Raw genomic sequence first — 17,557 nt, 5'->3', positions numbered from 1 at the left:
CCCCTGCTAGCGGCCGCGAATCTACAGGGGGCAGCATTGCACAAGCAGTTCATTAGAACTGCTTGTGAAATGTTAAATGCCGACAGCGATATGCAATGTTAAATGCTGACAGGGATGTCGGGTGGACATAATCTGCTACAGCGGATCATTTCTGTCCAACAGATAATAAATCGGTCCCTTATAATCAAACATTTACTTTAAGAAATTTCTCCTTGCCATTTTGATGTTCTGGTCCTGATGTGACCTTTCCTGTAGATCCTCTTAGCTGTAAAGGATAACACATACTCAGCATATATGTATATGTAACTATATATAGGGTAAATGTGTGCTATAACCACCGTATTTAGCCAATACAATAGTGATGAATAGAGCTTTAATGAATCAATACCATGTTGTCTCCTGTGGCAATTTCAGAATGGTTTGCACATGTATAAGATAATAGACTGTTTCTAAATAGTTCAAAATATGTCAAAAAAAGCCTATTTTGGGGCTTTATAATGTGCCTTGAGGTGTCAAATTTGAAAAATAAAAAAATGACTCAAAATGGTACTGAAAAATCACTCCAAATAGCTTTGTGATCGCTGATACATTTTCAGCATCATAGCAAAAACAGATCTTTTTGCAAACATTCAAAATCAAGATGTTAGGTGTAGGAAATAGCCATAAACACGCAATTGTGATTGCATCAATTCAGTCAGAAAAGTAGCCTCAGCCTATAGATTATAATTGGGGCCACATTTACATTCAGCTTTAAAGCAGCTATGAATTACTGCTGTCTAGCAGTGCACATCTGGTGAGCCAATTACAAGAGACAAATCTGTGTAGCCACCAATCACCAGCTAATTCCCAGTACTGCATTGCTGCTGCTTAGTATATGTTCATATTTTCAACACATAATACAAAGAGAACAAAGTAAATTTGATAATAAAAGTTAATGTAAAAATGTCTTAACATTACAATATCTTTTTGAAACATTTAATATTTAATTGCATGTCCCTTTAATGTACGGAATCTTTACAAAATGAATATATTTTGTGTATTCTTTAAGCATTATCTGAATGTAAATGTGTAAATAAACAATCCTTGTGCAATGTGTAATTTTACCTAAAAACAAGATGCAATCTGATTATTTACATTTTACATTAATACTACAGTTATCTTGTCACCATTATACAAGACCATAATTGGATGATCTCTAATGCAATTATTGCTACATAATAAAATTTTTCTTTCACATTTGAATACATCAGTTGTTGACAAGTTGTTTGCTATAATAATTTTAAATGCTTAAATGTTTTTGAAGTGTTTCCTTGGAAACTGGCTGATTTACTGGTATCTTGGTCATGGGCTTTAACGTAATGTGCCGACCTTTCAGAGAGGTAATGTGAGTCTGGGCTTCTTGCAACCTATCATTAGCTTTTTGAAGGACAAGGGAGTCAAGAACAGCTTTTTCAGAAGCATTTTCAGCTTGCAGCACAAGTTGTCTGGAAAAAAAAAATATATAAATGTGTTTAATACAAATATTTTTGCATTGCTTCTCTCACTTGTACATTTAATCCTCTTAACAATTGAAGCAATCAACGCTACTTTTTTTTTAATCTAGTCATTGAAGTAGAGAACATTGCATACCTTATGAAAAGGAAATATTAAAAATGACGCTGAATTAGTTTTCAAATTTCAGAGGTTACATGTATACATAAACATTAGATCAGAGATGGATAACTTCCTAGCATTTGGGGGCCGACATTAATATTTTAGATGCTTTAAGGGCCGCATTTAAATTTATGTCTATTAAACAAATAATGGGCCAAATTACAAGTGGTGCTCTACTTAAAACTTTCGCTCGAGCGATAACGCCGCCAGAAGTAAAGATTTTGCGCGTACGGGTTATCAAGTTGAAAGTAAATATATTGCATGCGAGGAAAACCCACCACATGTTAATTAAAATACTTTTTATTCTCCCTATAGACTTCAATGGAGAGCACAGAAAAAAGAAACTAACACTTATAGCTCACGTATTAACCCGACACCAGGCTATATTATGAGTGGAGCTGTATTTTACGCTCCCTTTTGCACATTAACTCTGCTAAAAGTAAGCTTTTGCGTGCATCGGGTACCATGCGTATTACAAGTTGAAAGTAAAATGATTTTGTATGAGCGCTAACATGACGCGCGAAAAGCCAAACTTAGAATATCTTGACCGTGTTTATGTATTTCCCCCATAAACTCCAAAGGAGCGAGAAAAGTGTAGGGGGGGAACGAACACCCAATGAGTCGTGCATACTGAATCGCATTTTCTCAAGTGTACTAACCCGACATGAAATTTGAACATTTCAAAGTTCTACTCATAGAAGAATGTGTTCTATTTATACATAAATACATATTTATTTATATATATATATATATATATATATATATATAGGAATATCTTTTTAAAAATACTTAGAACATATTCCCCTATGTGAAGAACATTAGAATGTGAAATATATACAGTAAATATACAGTATAACACTTTATTGAATATGAATATTGCATAAATATAATTTTACATGGTTTCATCTACTTGACTGCAAAGGGCTTCAATGCATTTACATATATGTCTGTATGTGTGTACATATGTATTTATGTGTTTATATGTATATATGTCTGTAAATACAGGTAGCCCTCAGTTTACGCCGGGGTTAAGTTCCAGAAGGAATGGTTGTAAATCGAAACCATTGTAAATTGAAACCCAGTTTATAATGTAAGTCAATGGGAAGTGAGGGAGATAGGTTCCAGGCCCCTCTTAAAATTGTCATAAGTAACACCTAATACATTATTTTTAAAGCTTTGGAATGAAGACTTTAAATGCTAAACAGCATTATAAACCTAATAAAATAGTCACACAACACAGAATATATAATTAAACTAAGTTAAATGAACAAAAACATTTGCTAAACAGCATTATAAACCTAGTAAAATAATCACACAACACAGACTTCACTTGCATTTTTCTGCAAACAGTTCTTTCTATGCATTCCAATCTGGACTGATTTATAGACAGGAAGATCTTGTCCCTTTGAAATCTGCTCAATAGCTCAGGTCTGGTTAAACTGATTAATTTCAGCTTGCTTGACTTTGCTGCAACACAAGCGGACAGCTCCACCTACTGGTTATTTTAATAAATGCACTGCTTCTCAATGCTTTTCAATAGCAGTCACATGACTGGAAAAAAAGGTTGTTATTCTGAAACGGTGTAAATTGAACCGTTGTAAAACGAGGGCCACCTGTACATATGTACACATATAAATACATAAATACATATGTACACACATATAAATATATATCTATACATACATATACATATTTAGACGTGTAAGTATGTATCTCGGTGTTAAATACCTTTGCCTGCTTTTTTTATAACACCTGAGACCTTATATCTTTGAGCCCTTATAACTTTTTATGCATTTTTTAAAAATATTTTTTATTAGATAATGTTATTATGAGTGTAACTGTACTTTTAAATATCAGTTTGGTGTTTTTTGTGCAACATTTTAGTCAAGCGTAGAAGTTAACCTGAACTCTGAAGTCTCGCTATTCCGAAATGCGTTAAGTTCAATTACGCTCAATCGGACAAGTTTATTTTCAACCTGTAATACAGGTGCTACTTCTGACATGCGCAAACAGCCGCAATGAACCTCACATTAAGAATTATTGTACTCCTGTTGGGTTTCGACACATATGTCTGACAGGAATACACTAATTCTTCATGTGCACTAACCCGACATGAGTTATATTAAGGTGCATTATGTGTTTATTAAATATAAAATATTGAAAAGTATTAATAATTAATTTAAATAATTATTATAGATGTACTTAAATATTCTAAAAAATTCAATAGAATATTTAAGATAGCTAATATTTCATGTGAGCTAACCCAAAAAAATGTTCCTTTTATTTTTAAATATTTATTTCTATATGTACATGATAATGTTAATGTAAAATATATATCTACACCTATATATCTATATGGATATATACAGGTGTAGCTGTATACAGATATATATATATATATATATATATATATATATATATATATGAATATCAATTTAAAAATACAAAACATTTCCCCCTATATAAAGAACATTGTAATGTTAAATATTAAAATAAATACACAGTAAAATGCATGATTAAATATTATTATAGAATTATATTATTATAGTCAAGCACATGACCTTATACCTTTGAACACTTATACATATTTTTATTAATATTTTTATGAATATTTTTTATCAGACAGGTATATATGAGTGTAACTGCTCATTTTAATGAATGTATGTTGTGTTAGGTGCAACTTTTATTTTAGCCTTAACCTTTCCGTCTCTAGCTGGACAGATAGCTCAGCATGCTAAGGCTTTCATCCTTCCGAGGTCGATAAAATGAGCAGCGCCTTGAGACCCTTACGGTTGATTAGCCGCGCTTTACAAGTACCCAATACATACATACATACATACAGTCACGCTAACCCAACGTGCATTAAATTTGTTAGCCCTCAATCGAACGAGTTTACTTTCAACTTGTAATGCGCAAGTAAATAAATGCGGGCGTGACATTGCTATATCAGATAAATGTAGCACACCACTTGTAATCTAGCCCAATATATGTCAGAAAATTTTGACAGCGCCAGATTTGGGAATGGTTTCAGAGTACCCTCTGTCTACCGTTCGTCTTGTGCAGCCCCAACCCCCCTTTTTGCTCAATCAACTGGCAGCACCAGAGCTTGTAAGTAATCCCAGACTCATTTGTCCAGGATTTTTTACATCTGCAACCTCTGTGGTTGCGGACAAATTAAGAATCAGTAGACTGGTGCATCATAACTTTTGCTTGCACCAAAATGGCCACAAAGCTAGTTACATAGCTTCATAAATGGGGGTATTAGGATTTTGGGGCAAGAATAGGTTGTACAATCATGACATGTACTGTAACATAAATTTTAGATGAATGCCAATTGTGTAAGAGAGAAACAACCTAGTATATCAACCTTAGTGAAACCCATCGGTAGATTGAATGTGTAGGTTGAGGGTAACTACTGAGATTCATTGTGCTAATACCATGAAAAAAAACAGCAATCTAATCAAAATACTGTGAAACAATATATATACAATATGCACGAAGCAGTTACATCTTTCTTTCTAATACACCAAGACCAACCAACTAATTCTTGGTTAATCCAATCTTCTAAACATAAATATGATTACCCACCTCTTCTTAATCAACAGTCACGTGAACACAGGGTTTGAAACAGATAGCTAGATCTTAATTTAAATGGTATTAAAATAAAATATTGGCAACATTTTGATAGCTCAGTTAATACAGTTGTACAAAATCTAATGACCACATGCTGTTAGTGTCTCATTTAATAAATGTAGCTCATTACTGCTGGTCACTATAACTAGTTGAGTAACAAGCTGCTGACCCCAGCTGGTATAAGTTCTGGTACCTATAAAATTTGGTTACCAGTGTTTTTATATATATATATATATATATATATATATATATAAACCAAAATTCATTAAAATTATTTGGGGGAAGATAAAAAACTGAAATTAAAATCCTCCATGTCTCAAAATTAAATCAATGTAAATATTTGCATAGGAAATAAGTACATCTAGGCAAGTATCCCCGCTTGCTTTTCCCCAGAAATTCTTAATATACAATGTTTCCAATGCACAAGAGAATTGTGGGTAAGATATGCAAATTCTCAGTTTTTTTGCTTCAAAAATACTGTTTTGACACAGCAATCCTTTTAAACAGGATTATGACAGCAAACCAGAAATCACTCACTAGACAAGCCTGTTTCGTTCTTTTAGGAACTCATCAGTAGGAGATAGATTTCTGGTTGCTGCATTGGAAAAGCTATTTTCATGGTTAAACCAAAATTCATTAAAATTATGGGGGGAGATAAAAAACTGAAATTAAAATCCTCCATATCTCGAAATTAAATCAATGTAAATATTTGCAGCAACCAGAAATCTATCTCCTACTGATGAGTTCCAAAAAGAATGAAACAGGCTTGTCTAGTGAGTGATTTCTGGTTTGCTGTCATAATCCTGTTTAAAAGGATCGCTGTGTCAAAACAGTATTTTTGAAGCAAAAAAACTGAGAATTTGCATATCTAATTTGCATATCTTACCCACAATTCTCTTGTGCATTTGAAACATTGTATATTAAGAATTTCTGGGAAAAAGCAAGCGGGGATACTTGCTTAGATGTACTAATTTCCTATGCAAATATTTAAATTGATTTAATTTTGAGACATGGAGGATTTTAATTTCAGTTTTTAATCTCCCCCCATAATTTTAATGAATTTTGGTTTAACCATGAAAATAGCTTTTCCAATGCAGCAACCAGAAATCTATCTCCTACTGATGAGTTCCAAAAAGAACGAAACAGGCTTGTCTAGTGAGTGATTTCTGGTTTGTTGTCATAATCTTGTTTAAAAGGATCGCTGTGTCAAAACAATATTTTTCAAGCAAAAAAACTGTGAATTTGTATATCTAATTTGCATATCTTACCCACAATTCTCTTGTGCATTGGAAACATTGTATATTAAGAATTACTGGGGAAAAACAAGCTGGGATACTTGCCTAGATGTACTAATTTCCTATGCAAATATTTACATTGATTTAATTTTGAGACATGGAGGATTTTAATTTCAGTTTTTTATCCCCCCCATAATTTTAATGAATTTTGGTTTAACCATGAAAATAGCTTTTCCAATGCCGCAACCAGAAATCTATCTCCTACTGATGAGTTCAAAAAAGAACGAAACAGGCTTCTCTAGTGAGTGATTTCTGGTTTGCTGTCATAATCCTGTTTAAAAGGATCGCTGTGTCAAAACATTATTTTTTAAGCAAAAAAACTGAGCATTTGCATATCTAATTTGCATATCTTACCCACAATTCTCTTGTGCATTGGAAACAGTGTATATTAAGAATTTCTGGGGAAAAGCAAGCGGGGATACTTGCCTAGATGTACTAATTTCCTATGCAAATATTTACATTGATTTAATTTTGAGACATGGAGGATTTTAATTTCAGTTTTTTTTTATCTCCCCCCATAATTTTAATGAATTTTGGTTTAACCATGAAAATAGCTTTTCCAATGCAGCAACCAGAAATCTATCTCCTACTGATGAGTTAAAAAAAAGAACGAAACAGGCTTATCTAGTGAGTGATTTCTGGTTTGCTGTCATAATCCTGTTTAAAAGGATCGCTGTGTCAAAACAGTATTTTTGAAGCAAAAAAAATGAGAATTTGCATATCTTACCCACAATTCTTTTGTGCATTGGAAACATTGTATATTAAGAATTTCTGGGGAAAAGCAAGCAGGGATACTTGCCTAGATGTACTAATTTCCTATGCAAATATTTACATTGATTTAATTTTGAGACATGTAGGATTTTAATTTCAGTTTTTTATCTCCCCCCATAATTTTAATGAATTTTGGTTTAACCATGAAAATAGCTTTTCCAATGCAGCAACCAGAAATATATCTCCTACTGATGAGTTTCAAAAAGAACGAAACAGGCTTGTCTAGTGAGTGATTTCTGGTTTGCTGTCATAATCCTGTTTAAAAGGATCGCTGTGTCAAAACAGTATTTTTGAAGCAAAAAAATGGAGAATTTGTATATCTAATTTGCATATCTTACCCACAATTCTCTTGTGCATTGGAAACATTGTATATTAAGAATTACTGGGGAAAAGCAAGCGGGGATACTTGCTTAGATGTACTAATTTCCTATGCAAATATTTACATTGATTTAATTTTGAGACATGGAGGATTTTAATTTCAGTTTTTTATCTCCCCCCATAATTTTAATGAATTTTGGTTTAACCATGAAAATAGCTTTTCCAATGCCGCAACCAGAAATATATCTCCTACTGATGAGTTTCAAAAAGAACGAAACAGGCTTGTCTAGTGAGTGATTTCTGGTTTGCTGTCATAATCCTGTTTTAAAGGATCGCTCTGTCAAAACAGTATTTTTGAAGCAAAAAAATGGAGAATTTGTATATCTAATTTGCATATCTTACCCACAATTCTCTTGTGCATTGGAAACATTGTATATTAAGAATTACTGGGGAAAAGCAAGCGGGGATACTTGCTTAGATGTACTAATTTCCTATGCAAATATTTACATTGATTTAATTTTGAGACATGGAGGATTGTAATTTCAGTTTTTTATCTCCCCCCATAATTTTAATGAATTTTGGTTTAACCATGAAAATAGCTTTTCCAATGCCGCAACCAGAAATCTATCTCCTACTGATGAATTCAAAAAAGAACGAAACAGGCTTGTCTAGTGAGTGATTTCTGGTTTGCTGTCATAATCCTGTTTAAAAGGATCGCTGTGTCAAAACAGTATTTTTGAAGCAAAAAAACTGAGAATTTGCATATCTTACCCACAATTCTCTTGTGCATTGGAAACAGTGTATATTAAGAATTTCTGGGGAAAAGCAAGCGGGGATACTTGCCTAGATGTACTAATTTCCTATGCAAATATTTACATTGATTTTATTTTGAGACATGGAGGATTTTAATTTCAGTTTTTTTATCTCCCCCCATAATTTTAATGAATTTTGGTTTAACCATGAAAATAGCTTTTCCAATGCAGCAACCAGAAATCTATCTCCTACTGATGAGTTCAAAAAAGAACGAAACAGGCTTATCTAGTGAGTGATTTCTGGTTTGCTGTCATAATCCTGTTTAAAAGGATCGCTGTGTCAAAACAGTATTTTTGAAGCAAAAAAAATGAGAATTTGCATATCTTACCCACAATTCTCTTGTGCATTGGAAACATTGTATATTAAGAATTTCTGGGGAAAAGCAAGCGGGGATACTTGCCTAGATGTACTAATTTCCTATGCAAATATTTACATTGATTTAATTTTCAGACATGGAGGATTTTAATTTCAGTTTTTTATCTCCCCCCATAATTTTAATGAATTTTGGTTTAACCATGAAAATAGCTTTTCCAATGCAGCAACCAGAAATCTATCTCCTACTGATGAGTTCCAAAAAGAACGAAACAGGCTTGTCTAGTGAGTGATTTCTGGTTTGCTGTCATAATCCTGTTTAAAAGGATCGCTGAGTCAAAACAGTATTTTTGAAGCAAAAAACTGAGAATTTGCATATCTAATTTGCATATCTTACCCACAATTCTCTTGTGCATTGGAAACATTGTATATTAAGAATTTCTGGGGAAAAGCAAGCGGGGATACTTGCCTAGATGTACTTATTTCCTATGCAAATATTTACATTGATTTAATTTTGAGACATGGAGGATTTTAATTTCAGTTTTTTATCTCCCCCCATAATTTTAATGAATTTTGGTTTAACCATGAAAATAGCTTTTCCAATGCAGCAGCCAGAAATCTATCTCCTACTGATGAGTTCCAAAAAGAACGAAACAGGCTTGTCTAGTGAGTGATTTCTGGTTTGCTGTCATAATCCTGTTTAAAAGGATCGCTGTGTCAAAACAGTATTTTTGAAGCAAAAAAATGGAGAATTTGTAAATCTAATTTGCATATCGTACCCAAAATTCTCTTGTGCATTGGAAACATTGTATATTAAGAATTTCTGGGGAAAAGCAAGCGGGGATACTTGCCTAGATGTACTAATTTCCTATGCAAATATTTACATTGATTTAATTTTTAGACATGGAGGATTTTAATTTCATTTTTTTATCTCCCCCCATAATTTTAATGAATTTTGGTTTAACCATGAAAATAGCTTTTCCAATGCAGCAACCAGAAATCTATCTCCTACTGATGAGTTCCAAAAAGAACGAAACAGGCTTGTCTAGTGAGTGATTTCTGGTTTGCTGTCATAATCCTGTTTAAAAGGATCGCTGTGTCAAAACAGTATTTTTGAAGCAAAAAAACTGAGAATTTGCATATCTAATTTGCATATCTTACCCACAATTCTCTTGTGCATTTGAAACATTGTATATTAAGAATTTCTGGGAAAAAGCAAGCGGGGATACTTGCTTAGATGTACTAATTTCCTATGCAAATATTTACATTGATTTAATTTTGAGACATGGAGGATTTTAATATCAGTTTTTAATCTCCCCCCATAATTTTAATGAATTTTGGTTTAACCATGAAAATAGCATTTCCAATGCAGCAACCAGAAATCTCTCTCCTACTTATGAGTTCCAAAAAGAACGAAACAGGCTTGTCTAGTGAGTGATTTCTGGTTTGTTGTCATAATCTTGTTTAAAAGGATCGCTGTGTCAAAACAATATTTTTCAAGCAAAAAAACTGTGAATTTGTATATCTAATTTGCATATCTTACCCACAATTCTCTTGTGCATTGGAAACATTGTATATTAAGAATTTCTGGGGAAAAGCAAGCGGGGATACTTGCCTAGATGTACTAATTTCCTATGCAAATATTTACATTGATTTAATTTTGATACATGTAGGATTTTAATTTCAGTTTTTTATCTCCCCCCATAATTTTAATGAATTTTGGTTTAACCATGAAAATAGCTTTTCCAATGCAGCAACCAGAAATCTATCTCCTACTGATGAGTTCCAAAAAAGAATGAAACAGGCGTGTCTAGTGAGTGATTTCTGGTTTGCTGTCATAATCCTGTTTAAAAGGATCGCTGTGTCAAAACAGTATTTTTGAAGCAAAAAAACTGAGAATTTGCATATCTAATTTGCATATCTTACCCACAATTCTCTTGTGCATTTGAAACATTGTATATTAAGAATTTCTGGGAAAAAGCAAGCGGGGATACTTGCTTAGATGTACTAATTTCCTATGCAAATATTTACATTGATTTAATTTTGAGACATGGAGGATTTTAATATCAGTTTTTAATCTCCCCCCATAATTTTAATGAATTTTGGTTTAACCATGAAAATAGCTTTTCCAATGCAGCAACCAGAAATCTATCTCCTACTTATGAGTTCCAAAAAGAACGAAACAGGCTTGTCTAGTGAGTGATTTCTGGTTTGCTGTCATAATCCTGTTTAAAAGGATCGCTGTGTCAAAACAGTATTTTTTAAGCAAAAAACTGAGAATTTGCATATCTAATTTGCATATCTTACCTACAATTCTCTTGTGCATTGGAAACAGTGTATATTAAGAATTTCTGGGGAAAAGCAAGCGGGGATACTTGCCTAGATTTACTAATTTCCTATGCAAATATTTACATTGATTTAATTTTGAGACATGGAGGATTTTAATTTCAGTTTTTTTATCTCCCCCCATAATTTTAATGAATTTTGGTTTAACCATGAAAATAGCTTTTCCAATGCAGCAACCAGAAATCTATCTCCTACTGATGAGTTCCAAAAAGAACGAAACAGGCTTGTCTAGTGAGTGATTTCTGGTTTACTGTCATAATCCTGTTTAAAAGGATCGCTGTGTCAAAACAGTATTTTTGAAGCAAAAAAAAATGAGAATTTGCATATCTAATTTGCATATCTTACTCACAATTCTCTTGTGCATTGGAAACATTGTATATTAAGAATTTCTGGGGAAAAGCAAGCGGGGATACTTGCCTAGATGTACTAATTTCCTATGCAAATATTTACATTGATTTAATTTTGAGACATGGAGGATTTTAATTTCAGTTTTTTATCTCCCCCCATAATTTTAATGAATTTTGGTTTAACCATGAAAATAGCTTTTCCAATGCAGCAACCAGAAATCTATCTCCTACTGATGAGTTCCAAAAAGAACGAAACAGGCTTGTCTCGTGAGTGATTTCTGGTTTGCTGTCATAATCCTGTTTAAAAGGATCGCTGTGTTAAAACAGTATTTTTGAAGCAAAAAACTGAGAATTTGCATATATAATTTGCATATCTTACCCACAATTCTCTTGTTCATTGGAAACATTGTATATTAAGAATTTCTGGGGAAAAGCAAGCGGGGATACTTGCCTAGATGTACTAATTTCCTATGCAAATATTTACATTGATTTAATTTTGAGACATGGAGGATTTTAATTTCAGTTTTTTATCTCCCCCCATAATTTTAATGAATTTTGGTTTAACCATGAAAATAGCTTTTCCAATGCAGCAACCAGAAATCTATCTTCTACTGATGAGTTCCAAAAAGAACGAAACAGGCTTGTCTCGTGAGTGATTTCTGGTTTGCTGTCATAATCCTGTTTAAAAGGATCGCTGTGTTAAAACAGTATTTTTGAAGCAAAAAACTGAGAATTTGCATATATAATTTGCATATCTTACCCACAATTCTCTTGTTCATTGGAAACATTGTATATTAAGAATTTCTGGGGAAAACCAAGCGGGGATACTTGCCTAGATGTATTAATTTCCTATGTAAATATTTACATTGATTTAATTGTGAGACATGGAGGATTTTAATTTTAGTTTTTTATCTCCCCCCATAATTTTAATGAATTTTGGTTTAACCATGAAAATAGCTTTTCCAATGCAGCAACCAGAAATCTATCTCCTACTGATGAGTTCCAAAAAGAATGAAACAGGCTTGTCTAGTGAGTGATTTCTGGTTTGCTGTCATAATCCTGTTTAAAAGGATCGCTGTGTCAAAACAGTATTTTTTAAGCAAAAAAACTGAGAATTTGCATATCTTATTTGTATATCTTACCAACAATTCTCTTGTGCATTGGAAACAGTGTATATTAAGAATTTCTGGGGAAAAGCAAGCGGGGATACTTGCCTAGATGTACTAATTTCCTATGCAAATATTTACATTGATTTAATTTTGAGACATGTAGGATTTTAATTTCAGTTTTTTATCTCCCCTCATAATTTTAATGAATTTTGGTTTAATCATGAAAATAGCTTTTCCAATGCAGCAACCAGAAATCTATCTCCTACTGATGAGTTCCAAAAAGAACGAAACAGGCTTGTCTAGTGAGTGATTTCTGGTTTGCTGTCATAATCCTGTTTAAAAGGATCGCTGTGTCAAAACAGTATTTTTGAAGCAAAAAAACTGAGAATTTGCATATCTAATTTGCATATCTTACCCACAATTCTCTTGTGCATTGGAAACATTGTATATTAAAAATTTCTGGGGAAAAACAGAATTTATGCTTACCTGATAAATTACTTTCTCCAACGGTGTGTCCGGTCCACGGCGTCATCCTTACTTGTGGGATATTCTCTTCCCCAACAGGAAATGGCAAAGAGTCCCAGCAAAGCTGGTCACATGATCCCTCCTAGGCTCCGCCCACCCCAGTCATTCGACCGATGGACAGGAGGAAATATATATAGGAGAAACCATATGATACCGTGGTGACTGTAGTTAGAGAAAATAATTCATCAGACCTGATTAAAAAACCAGGGCGGGCCGTGGACCGGACACACCGTTGGAGAAAGTAATTTATCAGGTAAGCATAAATTCTGTTTTCTCCAACATTGGTGTGTCCGGTCCACGGCGTCATCCTTACTTGTGGGAACCAATACCAAAGCTTTAGGACACGGATGAAGGGAGGGAGCAAATCAGGTCACCTAAACGGAAGGAACCACAGCTTGCAAAACCTTTCTCCCAAAAATAGCCTCCGAAGAAGCAAAAGTATCAAATTTGTAAAATTTGGCAAAGTGTGCAGTGAAGACCAAGTCGCTGCCTTACATATCTGGTCAACAGAAGCCTCGTTCTTGAAGGCCCATGTGGAAGCCACAGCCCTAGTGGAGTGAGCTGTGATTCTTTCAGGAGGCTGCCGTCCGGCAGTCTCATAAGCCAATCGGATGATGCTTGTAAGCCAAAAGGAAAGAGAGGTAGAAGTCGCCTTTTGACCTCTCCTTTTACCAGAATAAACAACAAACAAGGAAGATGTTTGTCTGAAATCTTTGGTAGCCTCTAAATAGAACTTTAGAGCACGGACAACGTCCAAATTGTGTAACAAACGTTCCTTCTTTGAAACTGGATTTGGACACAAAGAAGGTACAACTATCTCCTGGTTAATATTTTTGTTAGAAACAACTTTAGGAAGAAAACCAGGCTTAGTACGCAAAACCACCTTATCTGCATGGAACACCAGATAAGGAGGAGAACACTGCAGAGCAGATAATTCTGAAACTCTTCTAGCAGAAGAAATTGCAACCAAAAACAAAACTTTCCAAGATAGTAACTTAATATCTATGGAATGTAAGGGTTCAAACGGAACCCCTTGAAGAACTGAAAGAACTAAATTTAGACTCCAGGGAGGAGTCAAAGGTCTGTAAACAGGCTTGATCCTAACCAGAGCCTGAACAAATGCTTGAACATCTGGCACAGCTGTCAGTCTTTTGTGTAGTAAGACAGATAAAGCAGAGATCTGTCCCTTTAGAGAACTTGCAGATAATCCTTTCTCCAAACCTTCTTGAAGAAAGGAGAGAATCTTAGAAATTTTTATCTTATTCCATGGGAATCCTTTGGATTCACACCAACAGATATATTTTTTCCATATTTTATGGTAAATTTTTCTAGTTACAGGTTTTCTGGCCTGAACCAGAGTATCTATCACCGAATCTGAAAACCCACGCTTTGATAGAATCAAGCGTTCAATCTCCAAGCCGTCAGTTGGAGGGATACCAGATTTGGGTGTTCGAATGGACCTTGAACAAGAAGGTCCTGTCTCAAAGGTAGCTTCCATGGTGGAGCCGATGACATATTCACCAGGTCTGCATACCAAGTCCTGCGTGGCCACGCAGGAGCTATCAAGATCACCGAGGCCCTCTCCTGATTGATCCTGGCTACCAGCCTGGGAATGAGAGGAAACGGTGGGAATACGTAAGCTAGGTTGAAAGTCCAAGGAGCTACTAGTGCATCTACTAGAGTCGCCTTGGGATCCCTGGATCTGGACCCGTAGCAAGGAACCTTGAAGTTCTGACGAGACGCCATCAGATCCATGTCTGGAATGCCCCATAATTGAGTTATTTGGGCAAAGATTTCCAGATGGAGTTCCCACTCCCCCGGATGAAAAGTCTGACGACTCAGAAAATCCGCTTCCCAATTTTCCACTCCTGGGATGTGGATCGCAGACAAGTGGCAGGAGTGATCCTCCGCCCATTGAATTATTTTGGTCACTTCTTTCATCGCCAAGGAACTCTTTGTTCCCCCTTGATGATTGATATACGCAACAGTCGTCATGTTGTCTGATTGGAACCTTATGAATTTGGCCTTTGCTAGTTGAGGCCAAGCTCTGAGAGCATTGAATATCGCTCTCAGTTCCAGAATGTTTATCGGGAGAAGAGACTCTTCCCGAGACCATAGACCCTGAGCTTTCAGGGATTCCCAGACCGCACCCCAGCCCACTAGACTGGCGTCGGTCGTGACAATGACCCACTCTGGCCTGCGGAAGCTCATTCCCTGGGACAGATGGTCCAGGGTCAGCCACCAACGGAGTGAATCTCTGGTCTTTTGATCTACTTGAATCATTGGAGACAAGTCTGTATAATCCCCATTCCACTGTTTGAGCATGCACAGTTGTAATGGTCTTAGATGAATTCGTGCAAAAGGAACTATGTCCATTGTTGCAACCATCAATCCTATTACTTCCATGCACTGCGCTATGGAAGGACGAGGAACAGAATGAAGCACTTGACAAGAGCTTAGAAGTTTTGATTTTCTGATCTCTGTCAGAAAAATCCTCATTTCTAAGGAATCTATTATTGTTCCCAAGAAGGGAACTCTTGTTGACGGGGACAGAGAACTCTTTTCTTTGTTCACCTTCCATCCGTGAGATGTGAGAAAGGCTAAAACGATGTCCGTATGAGCCTTTGCCTTTGACAGGGACGACGCTTGTATTAGAATGTCGTCCAAGTAAGGTACTACTGCAATGCCCCTTGGTTTTAGAACCGCTAGAAGGGACCCTAGCACCTTTGTGAAAATCCTTGGAGCAGTGGCTAATCCGAATGGAAGAGCCACAAACTGGTAATGTTTGTCCAGAAAAGCGAACCTTAGGAACTGATGATGTTCCTTGTGGATAGGGATATGTAGGTACGCATCCTTTAGATCCACGGTAGTCATAAATTGACTTTCCTGGATGGTGGGTAGAATCGTTCGAATAGTTTCCATTTTGAACGATGGTACCCTGAGAAATTTGTTTAGGATCTTGAAATCCAAAATTGGTCTGAACATTCCCTCTTTTTTGGGAACTACGAACAGATTGGAATAAAATCCCATTCCTTGTTCCTTTATTGGAACTGGGTGTATCACTCCCATCTTTAACAGGTCTTCTACACAATGTAAGAATGCCTGTCTCTTTATTTGGTTTGAGGATAAGTGAGACTTGTGGAACCTTCCCCTTGGGGGTAGTTCCTTGAATTCCAGGAGATAACCTTGAGAAACTATTTCTAGCGCCCAAGGATCCTGAACATCTCTTGCCCAAGCCTGAGCAAAGAGAGAGAGTCTGCCCCCCACCAGATCCGGTCCCGGATCGGGGGCTACTCCTTCATGCTGTCTTGTTAGCCGTGGCAGGCTTCTTGGCCTGCTTACCCTTGTTCCAGCCTTGCATTGGTTTCCAGGCTGGTTTGGGTTGTGAGGCATTACCCTCTTGCTTAGAGGATGCAGAATTAGAGGATGGTCCATTTCTGCGAAAGGGACGAAAATTAGGCTTATTTTTAGCCTTAAAAGACCTATCCTGGCCCTTTCCCCCAGTGATGTCTGAAATAATCTCTTTCAAATCAGGTCCAAATAAAGTTTTACCTTTGAAAGGAATGTTAAGTAATTTTGTCTTGGATGACACATCCGCTGACCAAGACTTTAGCCAAAGCGCTCTGCGCGCCACAATAGCAAACCCTGAATTTTTCGCCGCTAATTTTGCTAATTGCAAAGCGGCATCTAAAATAAAAGAGTTAGCCAATTTAAGTGCGTGAACTCTGTCCATAACCTCCTCATATGGAGTTTCTCTACTGAGCGACTTTTCTAGTTCCTCGAACCAGAACCACGCTGCCGTAGTGACAGGAACAATGCATGAAATTGGTTGTAGAAGGTAGCCTTGCTGTACAAACCTTCCAATTTTTTATCCATAGGATCTTTGAAAGCACAACTATCTTCGATAGGAATAGTAGTGCGTTTTTTTAGAGTAGAAACTGCCCCCTCGACCTTGGGGACTGTCTGCCATAAGTCCTTTCTGGGGTCGACCATAGGAAATAATTTCTTAAATATAGGGGGAGGAACAAAAGGTATGCCGGGCTTTTCCCACTCTTTATTTACTATGTCCGCCACCCGCTTGGGTATAGGAAAAGCGTCGGGGGGCACCGGAACCTCTAGGAACCTGTCCATCTTGCATAATTTCTCTGGAATTGCCAAATTGTCACAATCATCCAGAGTAGATAACACCTCCTTAAGCAGTGCGCGGAGATGTTCTAATTTAAATTTAAATGTCACAACATCAGGTTCAGCTTGATGAGAAATTTTTCCTGAATCTGAAATTTCTCCCTCAGACAAAACCTCCCTCATGGCCCCTTCAGATTGGTGTGAGGGTATGACAGAACAATTATCATCAGCGTCCTCTTGCTCTTCAGTGTTTAAAACAGAGCAATCGCGCTTTCTCTGATAAGTAGGCATTTTGGATAAAAGATTTGCT

The 17,557-nt window shown here is 35.8% G+C and overlaps 1 protein-coding gene across 1 annotated transcript in view; it reads right to left on the bottom strand.

The window, feature by feature from the left end:
* Positions 1 to 961: 961 nt before the first annotated feature.
* The window catches only part of LRRIQ3 (leucine rich repeats and IQ motif containing 3), a 154,434-nt gene continuing 137,838 nt past the window's right edge, over positions 962 to 17,557 (bottom strand). The window contains 1 exon segment of the mRNA XM_053693188.1: positions 962 to 1,484. Within this exon segment, the coding sequence (XP_053549163.1) occupies positions 1,280 to 1,484 (205 nt within the window). The 3' untranslated portion in view covers positions 962 to 1,279.

This window comes from Bombina bombina, chromosome 10, assembly GCF_027579735.1.
Source record: "Bombina bombina isolate aBomBom1 chromosome 10, aBomBom1.pri, whole genome shotgun sequence".
Classification (NCBI taxonomy): domain Eukaryota; kingdom Metazoa; phylum Chordata; class Amphibia; order Anura; family Bombinatoridae; genus Bombina; species Bombina bombina.
This window is presented reverse-complemented; position numbering and strand designations above follow the sequence as displayed.